This window comes from Falco biarmicus, chromosome 2 (genome assembly GCF_023638135.1).
Source record: "Falco biarmicus isolate bFalBia1 chromosome 2, bFalBia1.pri, whole genome shotgun sequence".
Lineage (NCBI taxonomy): Eukaryota > Metazoa > Chordata > Aves > Falconiformes > Falconidae > Falco > Falco biarmicus.
The window spans coordinates 66,370,242-66,383,860 of NC_079289.1; the positions used below are offsets into that span (position 1 = coordinate 66,370,242).

Consider the following 13,619-nt stretch of genomic DNA (forward strand, 5'->3'; position numbering starts at 1 on the left):
ATTTCTCATCTCCTGAAATGGCAGGAAGGCAGATGCCTGGAAGGGACAGATGAGCGTATCTCGCACACCAGATTCATGCTGCCAGTAAGAACGTGCTATCCTGTATAAGTGATTCTTTTAATTGCCATTGTTAGTCAAGATGCATCTCATTCTCTCAATTAAGAGCCTTCCTGTTATACTTACCTGACACACAAAGTCAGTGACTATTCTGTGAAAGCAGGAGTTCTTGAATCCAAATCCTTTCTCTCCTGTGCACAGGGCCCTGAAATTTTCAGCAGTTCGAGGGACAATATTTGAAAATAGTTCCATGGTTATGTGTCCTAAAGGTTCATCATCAGCAGAAACTTCAAAATACACAATGGGGTTGGTGTCCTTTGACAGTCCTGCTGCCAGAGATAAGTGTCCCTTCTGTAACTCTGACAAGCTTAGCTGGCATTCTTCAAACCTCCTCTTGAAAGAGTTAGCCATTTCTTGGCTTTTAAATCTGACTGCAAGCTGCTCTACTTTTACTTCACCATCTGAAAATAAATCCAAGAACAGGTTTCTTTAGTTCTGTTAAGTATAGTCAGAGACAAATAACTTTCATCTTACAATCTCCAGGGAAAAACCAAAGCCACAGAAACTACAGACCACTTCGAAAAACAAAAACCACCTGACAAACTCACCAGCATAATCTGTGGCTGTCCAAATTAAAGCATTGTTGGATGTATCAGAGGGCACTAAGTTCATTTCCTTGGTGATGACGTGGTTTGCACAGACCTTAAGAACTTGGTCTCTTCTCATTAGGACTCTGTAGTATTTCTTCTGTGTATGGAAGAGGATCTTTATCTCTCCAACACCACGCTCCTTCCACTGAGTAGCATCTCTGTCCCATCTGTAAAGTTTTGCCCTCTCTTTGAAGAGAATTTCTTCGTCTTCTTCTCCAGATTTTACCTCCACCTAAAAAACAGCAGAGTACCTGTGATTTCCCAAAGAACTGCTGTCATCAATGATATTAAGTATTACATACACTTACGATTCTGACCTATTACAATGGAAATTTATTCAGTGTATTCCTTTCTCCAACATCATATTCGCCACACACCAAAACGAGTAAAACATCTAACCTTTCCATAATTTAAGAGCCCAAGAAATTCCACTGTTTGAGATTAATTATAGTATTGCAATACTACTTCACCATGCTGCGTATCGTTTTGGTAGGTATTTGTTCCTGTTTTGTGTTGGGAGTGGGTTTTTTGTTTATTTTTCAATGGGTTTTGTACATGCATGTTATTTCTTAAAAATAAACCCCCCAAAAAACAACAGAAAACCCAAAGCACCAAGTGTTCTGGCAAGTTTCCCAGGAAAGGTGCAGGTTTGCTGAATGATGTGCAAAATGAGAAGCGAAGATACAGTACTGTTACCATTTCAGGCATTACCTTTTGAACATTGTTAAAGAACTTGATATTTGCACTTGAACAGAATGAACACCGAGTATAACAAACCGAGGCCACATGACAGCCGTATCTCCTCCTCACTTTATGTATGCATATTACTGGCCTCTAACCTCCTTTAGCTAACGTTATCTTCCAAAGATAAGAAACACTTGCGAGAACTGGAAAAGTAGGTAACCAACAACTCTTTGTGGAGAGAGAAATGAGACTGAAGGAGGGAAACAGCAAATAAGAGAACAAAGAAAAATCACGGAAGTTGCAATAAGCATTTTTTAAAAACTTGCTGTGTTAGCAGACATGCTTATATTAGTGTTGGTTTATCATCTAGAAGTCACCTTACCTCTGGTAAGGACACAATTGGCTCAAAGTGGATATCATCGCTATGTACCACCTCATCATCACTACCACCTTCATCTTCATCTACTTTATGGGCTGTCTCTCCAAACACAGCTGCTCCTGTATTTGCCCATTTGAAGTTTTCATCTACAATTAAGACAGTTACATTTCAAACTTTGTGTAGTTTCTTCTTCCCGACAAGAACTTACAGAAAACTGGTGTTAACTGATGGATCAATAGAAATTTGGTGCATAAAAGGTATACTGTATCAAGAAGTCCAGCTGAGTGCCTGTCTCAGAGACTAGTTTAACCCACCTTTTGAGCCAAAAGCAAAGTCTCCAGAGCTTTTGGAAGCCAGATCTGCAAACGACAAGCCTGCAGTATTGCCGAAACCAAATGAGATGATTCTGTTTTCTATCAAATAAGAGAGGAAAGTCAAAGGTTTTTTTTTCTCTGCCTTTCTTAAAGAAAACGCATTTAATATTATATATTCACAAGAATAAACTGGGAAGTATCTGTGGTATTTTTGCCTTCCAATAAATTTAAAGTTTACATAACACTTGTCACAACGATATCATTTAAGAAAAAGGCTCAAGACTGTGTGAGATTGTTTCAGTATGCTACTTCTGTGCAGATCCACAGAACTAGTAAGTATTCACGCGCTATTTAACAGTGAACTAATGAGAGAAAGTACATCATATATAAATTATGTAACAGCCACTAGCATTGCTCTGCAGTAGTGCTATCTGCACACAGCAGAATTTGATGTATATAATTATTTTAATCCCCAGTCATGTTTCTACTAGATTGGTACTTATGCTTCTAATTCAGTGTTGGTACTACTTCTCTCCAAGGCTACTACATTAGATAAACCAATCTACAGAAAAGCATACTTAGCTTCCTATCAAAAAAAAAAAGAAAAAGAAACCTAAACAAAAATCCAACCACCAAAAAGCCACCTCACACACCCATCAGAACATACCCCTGACCTTACCTTGTGTTGACTCTGAACAGTCCGAATCATTTTTTTTACTTGATAAGTCTACAGGTTTGTCATCGGCTCCTGATGAAGCTTGCGATACATGCACAGTTTCCATAGTGGAATCTGGTTCTTCATTGTTGGTAGCTGACTGGACAAATACTGTCACCTCACCAGCTGGTGGGCAAGGTACTTCTTCCTTACTGGTACAAACTAAGTCAGTTGAGCTTGTACTGTCATCCTCCTGAGATCAATACAAAAAGCAAAGTAGTAAGCTGTGGGAGAGGAGGATAGAGAATGTCTGAAGAGGAATGTGTGAGAGAAGTATGGAGAATGTCTGACCATTACTGATAGGAGATAAAGAGGAGGATGGAGAATGTCTGACCTGGCAGGAGATGAGAGAACAGGTGGGTATTGTGAAGAAGAGCAAGAAAGACAAACATGGTTATCTAGTAGCAACTAGACAGGTTTGCAGCTAGTGACTGTTAGAATGGATCCGTGACAAAGTGCCGGACTTTCCACCTGATGGCACTTTGCAAATTCCTGCCTGGCAAGCAGTCAGCAGACGATTGTATGATGCTGCTGCAGGGGGGGACTCAGCAGCAGGAATGCATTTAGCACCTTGGTAGCAAATTCTGACTACTCTTCACCAAGTGTGGACTAATTCTACTTACAGTGCTAAACCAGGGGAGGATGTAAATTCCATTGACAGCACCACTCTTCTCAACATACTGTCAATGATTGCACTGACCCTGTTTGTACCTCCTCTGCCCCCAAAGCTCCTGTCGCCGACTGCAGCAATCCTCACAACACAGGACCAAGTGCGGAAACAGGACAGCTCAGACAATGCATTGACACTGATAAACCTTTTGTTCCAGGTCCCACAGATCCAGAAAAGGAACTAGACCTTTTTCCTCCCTGCAATGGGTTGACTGTATTTTTGGGGAAGGTGAAAGGGGGTCCGGGGGATTGGTGGCGGGAATGCAAGTGGGAAGCACAAGCAAGGGGATTTGGGAGTTGCTGTGGCATGTCCAGTATTGTATTGGCCAAATCAGCCTCCAGAGTGGCAGCCTGTGCAATATAAGGCTGTTAAGAGTTAAGAAAAGCAGTGCAGGAAGGGGGTATTCATAGTACATTTGCTATATCCCTTCTTGAAGTGATGGTAGAGTCTTACACACTCACACTGCGTGACTCAAAGTCATTGCTTTGTATGGCACTAAGTCCAACGCAGTATATGATGTAGTTATCTGATTTTTGTGAGCTATGTCTAATGGCCTTGATTGAAAACCTTAATCAGGGAATTGCTGTTAACTATGAGCAGTTGGCTGGCAAAAATTATTATGCCGCTTCCATGACTCAGGCAAGGTATCACAGGGACGCCTATTTGCAAATTAAGGAGGTAGCTATTAAGGTAGTCCCGAAGACACTGAAGTCTGGGTATGAGTCCAGTGAGTCATCTGCCAGTCCTGCAGGGTCCTAAAGAGTCATATACTAACTTTATTGATTGGCTTCAGAATATTTTGCAACAACAAGTCAAGCATGGAGAGGAAGCTCAAGGGTTCCATTTAAAACAACTAGCTACGATAATGCCAATGAAGATTGCAAGCGGGCATTGCAGCCCTTGCAAAATCACAACCCCACCACCTGTCAAATGTTTCTAATGCAGACCTCACAGCAGCCTGTAACTCTCGAGTTCTGGAATGCAGCGCAACACATTTTTGCTTCTCTAATCTCTTCTGTAGGAATAGTACATGCTCTTAACTTGCTTAGTAAATTAGGCTGCTAGCTTGCTGAAGAAAGTAATACTACAAACGCTACTCTTTCTGGCTTATTAGTTGATGTCAACCCTGTCCATTGTGCATCGCTACAGAACCAAGCTGCTATTGATTTTTTTATTGTTAGCACAGGGACATGGGTGTGAAGACTTTGATGAGATGTATTACGTGAATCTGAGTGACCACTCTGAATCAATTCACAAAATCTTACAAAACTTAAAAGTCTTTAACAAAGATTGGCAGCAGAGCCAGGGGTGGGATGTCTTTGGTCTCTTCTCACGGCTGGGAAACTTTAGGCTGTAGATCAAAAGTATTGCAGGATTTATTATAATTGCCTTAACCACCTTATTGATGTTTGTCTTATGTCTCCCATGCCTTTTTTTTTTTTCCTGTATTCAGTGTTTAGTTGACCATAACATAAATCAGGTCACGGTCACCCAGCTACACACAACCTTTGCCTTGTCACAATTAACAAACCAAAAGCAAAGTTGTAAGCTGTGGGAGAGGAGGATAGAGAATGTCTGAAGAGGAATATGTGAGAGGAGTATGGAGAATGTCTGACCATTACTGATGGGAGATAAGAGAGAGGGGGATGGAGAATGTCTGAAAAGAGATATATGAGAGGTGGATGGAGAATGTCTGACCTGGCAAGAAATGAGAACACGTGGGTATTGTGAAGGAGAGTAAGATAAACATAGTTATCAGTAGCAAATAGGCGTCTGCATGCTTGTAGTGATATGTAACTGCATGAATGGTTTCTACCCTGAGCCTGGTGTTACATACAGCTGGAATTTGTATCTGGGCTCAGAGATACAAATATGAGCTTCTCTGTACAATGAAGTGTCTCTGGTTGCACCACAACCCGAGTCCATGCCTTCATATGCCACAGTAAAGCCAGAAGAGCCTAGTATGCAAACTACTTCCTCAGGAGACTAACAGTCATTTTAGAAAAAAGTATACCAAGAAAAATTGTTGTTGCAAGCTTTCTGAAGTTCATTATGCTTAACATGCAAAGACAAGAGACTGAAGTATCTTTGTAGTAGTATGCTTTCAAAAAACCCCCCACTATTATTTCCTGAAAGCAAATCGGGGGGGGGGGGGGGCGGCAGGCCAGGGAGAGACACATAAGATTTTACTAGCCAAAGCAGTGTATAATTTATGAGAACAGCTGTACCTCCTTTCCCTTCCTGAGGAACTTAAGGCCTAAGCTTCCATTTCAGTTGGCAAAGGTATGAGGCACAACCACAAGAGTCAAATATTTTTTCCCCACTGGATGTTTTAGTTCTCACAAGGTGAAAAAAATATGTTAAGTCTCACATGTATATGAAGTAATCACACAAGTTTAATGACAACTAGTTTAGGAAAAGTTTAGTTCTTACTTTCCTTTCTTGAATCTTAACTTTTGTCTGAAAGTCTTCTGGACTGTTATCCTTAGTGTCACTGCTGACACCACCGACAGATGTAGAAGGAACCTGGAGAGCTGCTGTTTCAGCCTTCTCCTCAGGAGTTGGTTTCTTTTCCTCAGTAGCAGCACATTCTCTTTCACTGTTGACTTCACTTTTTCCAGTGATGCCCACTGCAAAGAAATTTAAGTGGAAACTAGTTGGGAAGGCAGCTAAATACTGAAGTAATTTTTGGCACCTACATTATAAAAGATAGCCAAACTAACCTGAAGTAAGACTTAGGAGTTTTTCAAATAGTATTATTGTTTAAACAGTGGAAATGCAGACCAACTAACTTAACTCCACTTGGGGTGAACCAGAATTGGAAATTCATCATACTTTCTTTTCTATTGCTATCAGGGAATTTCCATGAAATGATTAAAACTTCAATCTTGCAGCTGCCACTGCAATAGCTTCTTTCCACATTTGTTCACATTTCAGACGGCTCAATACATACCTTCTTTTCTAGCACACATCCTCAACCCCCCCCCCCCCCCCAAACTTCACTTCTAGAAGTATCTATCCAAATCTTCAGTTATACAGCACTGAACTGAGGCACAAGCCAAAGCTGACAAACATAAGCAGCAAATTCACTCTTCTACAAAATATACCTGTATTTTTAGTATAAAGACCAATTTTTAATTGAACAATATTAACTCATAAGCTTATTTTAAACCTACTATCTGCACAAGTAGCAAGCATTCACAGATGTAAACAACTTATGTCTTGGACAGTATCAAGGCAAGCTGAATTCATCATATTCAAAAGGGGCTCAAGGTAGGAAGACACTTGAATGTTTTTGTTTAGAGGCCACCTGAAATGTACATTTCTCATTCAGGTACCACTTTACTGCTAACTAACAGTTCAACATACTACACTTAAAGATTTACTTTGAGATGCTCAGCATCATTGCTTCTAAAAACTCTCTCAGGAAACAAAATTAGTTGCAGTGCCCCACATCCTTCAGTTTTAAAGCTTGTATTTCAATATATAAGAAGTTTTAAGCACTGTGTTTTAAGACATACCTTTTACAGGATCTTGCAATTTCTTTTTCTTTTCTGAATCACTGGGATACAATTTCCCATTAAGTTTCTTAACAGCTGTTTCGTAGTCTTCATCTTAAATAGAGGAAATAAGGGATACTTGAGAACTTATGCTTAAGTACAGAGAAGTCTGCTAAGCCCTTCAGACTCATAAACATAGCAAGTATTAGTAATCTTTGCTTAGGTTTTAAAAGTTCCACAGATCAGCACGTAAGCTTTCACTTCCTATTTTGCATACATGTGTTTCAGTGTGCTATTGACACTTTTCTCAGCCTAGACTGTTGCAGATATACGGCACAGGTTTTTTTTTCAGAAAACACATTTCTTATTGAGTCATGTTGATTACGAGTACCACTAAACAGAACTGGGAAGAAGACTGAAGATCTTTTTTATATAAGCTAGCAAGCTCAGATGTTTGTGGGAGGGGGCTTGCCTTCTCACATTTTCTATTGAATGCAATGCTTCAGAACTTCAATTTAACAGCTCTGCTGCTGAATAAATGAGGAGTAATGTAGTTGCATCCAGTAAGATTTGATATAGAATATGTGCAGTTTTAGTGTCAGGAATTAGTTTTAGAGGAAAAATAAGCCATTAGTCTAGCATCTAGTGAACCTTAGAATGCTCCTTTTTTGATAAAGGCTGCCTTGTATTTGTCTCTAAAAATAGCTATAGAAGTAAACCTCTTGCTCAAATATCCGATTAACCAATTGCATCGGCAATGTGAGCGGCAACACCCATAAGACACCAATACAAATTCCCTCTAGTCATTCCTGGACCTCCATTGTACTGTTCTGCCTCAAAGAAAGGAGTGTACATCCCTGGCCATAAGGAAGGTAACAGGATTATTTCCCATCAGTCCAAACAAAAATATTTGAGTGTCTAATGGTTCTGACAGTATCCAAAGAATCACAGAATATTTCAAGTTAGAAAGGACTCATAAGGATCAGAGTCCAGTGCTCTACTCCTTACAAGACTACATAAAAGTAAACTATATGATGTTGTCCAGATGCCCCTTGAACTGTGACAGATTTGGTGCCAGGATCACTTCCCTGAGAAGTCTGTTCCAGTGACTGTCCACACTCTCGGTGAAGGGCCTTTCCCTGATGTCCAATCTTAACTTCCCCTGATGCAGCTTCATTCTATTCCCTCATGTCCTGTCACTGGTCACCAGACAGAGATCATCAGCACCGCCTCCTCCTCCGCTGCCCCCCTTGAGGAAGTTGCAGACTGCAATGAGGACGCCCCTCAGCCTTCTCTTCTCCAAGCTGAACACACCAAGTGACCTCAGCCCCTCCTTCTAAGTCTGGCCTTCAAGGCGTTTCACCAAGTTGGTCACCCTCCCCTGGACACACTCTTAATAGTCTGACGTCCTTATTACACCAAGGCACCCAAAATTGCACACAGTGCTTGAGATGGGGCTGCACAAGTATGGTGTGTTACACCCTTTCCCCACAAAAAGGCAACACAAAGATCAATTTTGGCACTCCTTACCGTCATCCTCGTCACTCACATATCCAGGCTTATTCTTGTAACAGAAGAATGTTGAAGGTAGCTTGAGAAAGCCAGCGAGAGCCTTCTGTTCAGGGGTAGGCATTAACTCGTAAACTATTATAACCTCATCAGATGGAAGATAGTCTTTTGACATCGTTGTCTTCTCTGCTTTTTTACAGAAATTGAACAGACCATTAAAACTGAGTAATTTCAGAACAGGGAATAACATTAACACACTGCTATTATTACAGAACCAAGTTAATTCTAAGGCAGTTAGAAATACATTTGGAGCCTGCATTTTGTGCTGATCCACAAAAAACAATCAAAGTTAAAGGATGCTAGGACAGAACATCCTGTTAAAATTTAAGAAATTCTAAGCTGCATGTGCAACAACATCCTATTCCACTGCCTTTGGAATTCAAGTATCAGAACAGAAGCAACCCTGCATCTTTATATTGTTGTAACGATTATTTAATTCAGTCCTCATGTCAAACAAAGTACAGCTACAAAGAAGAGGGACAGAGGTGTTCTTCTAGAGGTAGAGTGACAAACTTCACGCCTGAAAGAAGAAAAAGTAGTCTACAGCAACATGTCATATTCCATTGCTTAAAAGTGCTTTAAGTTCTAGACAATATTCAATATCAACTGAATAGAAATTACTTCAGATTACCTACAGGAAATTTGAACTTTTTGATAGCTAATCTCAATTTACCGTAACAGCTGTTGCTGAAACTTTTATTGTTACAAAATAATTTTTAGTTCCATCTTGTTGAAGAACAAAAAAAAAAATATTGCTTTCAGTCTATTTAACTAGCTTTTCCAACAAGGACAAACAACACTATCAATTTTATTATATAGCTTTTTCTCCTCTCTGTTTCAACATTAAGGTGTCCATTCCACTTGTATTGAAAAAACCAGTGCATAATCAAAGGTTAAAGCTGAAAGCACAGCCTAGAGCAAACTGCAGAAAAACATAGAGCTATAAGAACAAGCAGACAGCTTTGAAAACAAAGATTTGAGTTCATTATGAAGAATGGAAACAAAGAGGGAGAATATACCAGTTTAAGCATGTATTGTTCAGCGTGGTTTTTTTTTATTTGGGTTTTAGTGTTGCTTCGAGAGGGGGAGTTTGGAGGTAAAAGTGTAAGAAACTGATTTGTTAACCATATATAAGAATTACCCCATAAGTGAATCAGTAGCAACCCAACAGCTGTTTCTAAAATCAATTTGATAGCTTTAGTAGGTCAACCTATTTGTTAATGTTTTCCAGGTCTGAGTTAAACTAGTCAGGAAAATTTGAAGGGTGCTCCCAAAACCTCACTGTTCTGTTCATTAGAAAATATTTGATAAGTTTGTGGCACAGTGCAGTCAGTGTGAACCTAAATCTTCAGCTAGCAACCAGACTATTACTCATTTCCTGAGGAACACCAGTTTTCCTGCTCGTGCAATTTGATATGCATGATTGCAAGAGGAGACAAGGGTGGAAGTGGAATATTTATAGAATGCCCCTAGATCCTCTGACACAACTGACACTAAAATAAATCCGCTTTTTAAAAGCATTCTTCCCACTAGTATCTTCCAGTAGATAAAGAACAATATAAATAAAAATAGACTACAAACAAAATCCAAAGTACTAGTTTAAATTTAAAGTGTTTTTTCCAAGTGTTCCCTCCCCAACCTTTGCCGCAGCTGACACTCCTTTTGATTACAATTTAATCACTTCAGGCATTTATACACCAGAGTGTAGCTCAAACTCATTACCAGCACATACACTCCTATAAAGTAATGCTTTTCACTCACATTTTAGATCGCAATAGCTCTTCTGAGCCTGTATAAAGTAAATGTAGAATAAAGTTCTTGAATAGTAGATTTCTAAGTTCATATCAAGACGGCAGGCTACAGATGTTTTCATGTATTTTCTCAGAATTTAATGCAAAAAACTCACTAATTCCAGCTGATTAAAGAATTAGGAGTACAACTAGTACTGTGTTATGAAGATATGCAAGTATCCTGCATATTAGCACGTGTTTTATTCTCTCAGATCAGTTAAGCAAGTGTCTCAATTCGACTGTGTAAGTCTGCACCAAATTCACCACAGAGGTTTAAGTGTGGAGTATTTATTTAGTCTTGCAGCCATTAAAGGTTACAGCAAAAATCAGCTTTCCTTAGATTAGAGAATTTTCAAAAAAGATAAAATTCCTTCTAAAGTTAGTCAGGTAGATGGTAAAAGTGTGGGCTTCCTTTAATCTGAGCACTATAAAGCTAGCTAGAAGAACCCAGCAACAGATGTAACAGTCCATCTATTCAACAGACAGCATTCCAAAAGCGTTATCATGCAGGCTCTTTCAGTAGCCTTTGTGCAAAGTAGCAGTAAGAGAAACACATTAAGAAATTGCTTCAGATTAACCCATAAAGTTCTCCATGAAGATGATCTATGAAACACTGGATTAAGATTCTAGTGTTCCAAACATCCAAAGTGACAGAAGGGTTCAACACAGATTAAGATTACAACATGTATTTGCCCTCAGAATATTAAGACTGAACAAGATGTTCACTGGTTCAGTTCAGTCAGTTTCTACTCAGCCTCCTGACAAAAAGTTAACTTTTGTTACTCATTAACGCTGCAAAACAGCTTAAATATATCTTCACAGGCAGCCATGAAAACAATGAGCATGCATAGGTACAACATTCTTAAAAGACTGTTTGGTTTGTAATTAATAGAACTTTCAACTCAAGGGAAAAACCCAAACGAAACTTTATTAGTATATGGAACAACCAAAATAAAGAACAATACGATGCACAACAGTTCTTATCACTGCTGTATTGTATTTTTCTTTTTGTTTCAACTGACATTAAGACCAGGTAGCCTAAATATCTAGCTAGTTACAGTACCGGTCATTTTTTCTCCTCACACATACATCCAGAAGATATTGACTGATATAAGAGAAAACCACCAGAATTTAAATGATAATGCATGTAACTGATACAGTAACATGCCACTGACATAACTCTGATTCAAACTTGGAAAGAACTTACAAAAAGCTCATGACCTGACCTGAGAAAAACTTAAGTACTTTTGCATGGAGGTGCAGAACTACTATGAGGCTGAACGTCTTTTGAATGTTACTCCAGCACAACTCAGAAGCTGCTCCCCAAAAGACATTCCCCAGGGGGAAGCCTCAGATTATATTTGCATTGGGTATGCTTGAAAACCCAATTTAGAAAGGACTTCTCAGAGTCATATGCTATTAAGTCAAAGCTCAAAACAAAGCTACCAAAAAGCTACACTGTAAATCATTAGCAACTGTAAATGAATCACTAAGTATATAATCATACCCTAACTGTCAGAAAAGTAGAAGTGAAGCACAGTTTGCCCTCACACCCTCCCAATATAAAACCAGGATCAGTGTGAGTTAGCAAAAGTTCTTGCATATATGCACTGGAGCAGAATGCTTTATCACTTCACATTATGAACATCAAATGATGAAAATAAAACTGAATCGTTAATAAACTGCATGCACAGGGATACCTAAAAACACAGAACAGCTGACTTCAGATCATATAAACAAAATAGGAGTTCAGTGTTTAAATAAGAACAGCTTCTCTAGAAATACAGTTTTGGGAAAATGGTGTCTGGAATGATATTTTGGCATTTTTAAACAATGTAAGACACTAGTATTAGACAACTGTCTTGCGCAGACCAGAAAAATTTGCTTTTTAAAGTTAAATTGCTGTTGAACTGTGTAAGTTGAGTATACAGTAAGCATACTTGCAAGAAGCACCATTAATAATATCTTACAATGACAGACAATCAAACTATAAACTGTAACAGTTTTGATTAGAGGTTCTGAACATAAATCGCAAAAGTTTTCTGACCAGCTAAGGTGGACTTCACATTACACATGAGAGATATACACAGGAGCAGTAGTAAGGAGTTGGCTTTCTCATTTCTGTGCGCTTCTTGTTTTTAAAAGTGTAGTAGTTAACATAATGATAATAGAGAAACTGAATTAATTATTTCCAAGGGAGGCTAAATACATTCAAGCCTTCTACTGGATAACCTGTCTTAAGATCCTCAAGTGTACTTCATTAAAGTGCAAGACATCAAGTCGCTAAGAGATGTAGTCTCTAAAAATAAAAGAGCTAAATTTCTTCAGAAAACGGGAATTTTAAAAATCCAGTGTGCATGTTGAGCAAAACCGTGACGGAGCAGTGCAAGGCAGATACCCTCAGAAAATAAGGCAAACAAGCCAAAAGCTTAAACAGGGTCACCCATTATGCTAGTTCATATTAAAATACTAAGGGCTACAGACATTCTCCAACAGGCCAAATACAGTAGTCAGACACAGAACTTTAAATACTCTTCTTCAGCATGCATGTTAATTACAAGGATTACTGAGCCAACTGCTCTGACACAGTTGGGTTACTGTCCATGCCTGCTAAAGTGTTTTTTATCAAACATTCAGTGCAGTATGTAAATACCTTTACTATCAGGTTGCAAGGAAGATGTGCTTGTCCAAAAGGCCATTGGATTAGATTTAAAAAGGCTAAAATTAAATCCTAAAAAAATAAATTATTTGGATGTAAGTGTTTACATGGAATTTTAAAAGGGTAAACCAGACTTATCTAGTTCTGGAAACATTCCATAGTTGTATTTCACAGTAGGAAATTTAACCTGTTAATCCTACACAGCTTATCCAACCCATGTGATTAGACTGCAGCTCTCATCTTCCGCCACATCACTTACTATGCTTCAGTTAATACACAGACAGTACATCTTCATAACTCTGAGATTAGCATGGAAATTAAGAACTATAATCTGATTAAACAGTCTCACACTGATGGGAAGCAGCACACGAAGCCTTCAAAGAGAAGTACTCTACCATTAAAACACTAGCAAATCCCATTCTTCTCACAAAGACACTGCGGCACATTATAGTGGTCATGTTGCAGCAACAATTTCTGCAAGTGCATCTCTTTCAGTGAGTGTCAGAAACTGTGTAACTGAGGTATATAATCAGATGATCTCTTTTCAAGCTAAGGAAAGAGACTAACACCTGATGTTATTTAAGCTACACACCTGAAATTGCAGAGGCCAGTAATCAAGACTTTAAACATAT

The 13,619-nt window shown here is 38.9% G+C and overlaps 1 protein-coding gene across 4 annotated transcripts in view; it reads right to left on the reverse strand.

Moving 5' to 3' along the window:
• RGPD4 (RANBP2 like and GRIP domain containing 4) overlaps positions 1 to 13,619 on the reverse strand; it is a 34,947-nt gene that overhangs the window by 1,856 nt on the left and 19,472 nt on the right. The window contains exons 21-29 of one of the 4 annotated variants that reach the window (XM_056327375.1): positions 12,982 to 13,059; positions 8,500 to 8,664; positions 6,991 to 7,083; positions 5,903 to 6,099; positions 2,764 to 2,992; positions 2,085 to 2,183; positions 1,774 to 1,916; positions 666 to 939; positions 184 to 518 (exon numbers count right to left, since the gene is read on the reverse strand). In XM_056327375.1, coding sequence (XP_056183350.1) covers positions 184 to 518; positions 666 to 939; positions 1,774 to 1,916; positions 2,085 to 2,183; positions 2,764 to 2,992; positions 5,903 to 6,099; positions 6,991 to 7,083; positions 8,500 to 8,664; positions 12,982 to 13,059 — 1,613 coding nt within the window. Of the gene's footprint in view, positions 1 to 183; positions 519 to 665; positions 940 to 1,773; positions 1,917 to 2,084; positions 2,184 to 2,763; positions 2,993 to 5,902; positions 6,100 to 6,990; positions 7,084 to 8,499; positions 8,668 to 12,981; positions 13,060 to 13,619 lie in introns of all 4 variants that reach the window. The other 3 variants (XM_056327374.1, XM_056327377.1, XM_056327376.1) reach the window with 3 other exon arrangements.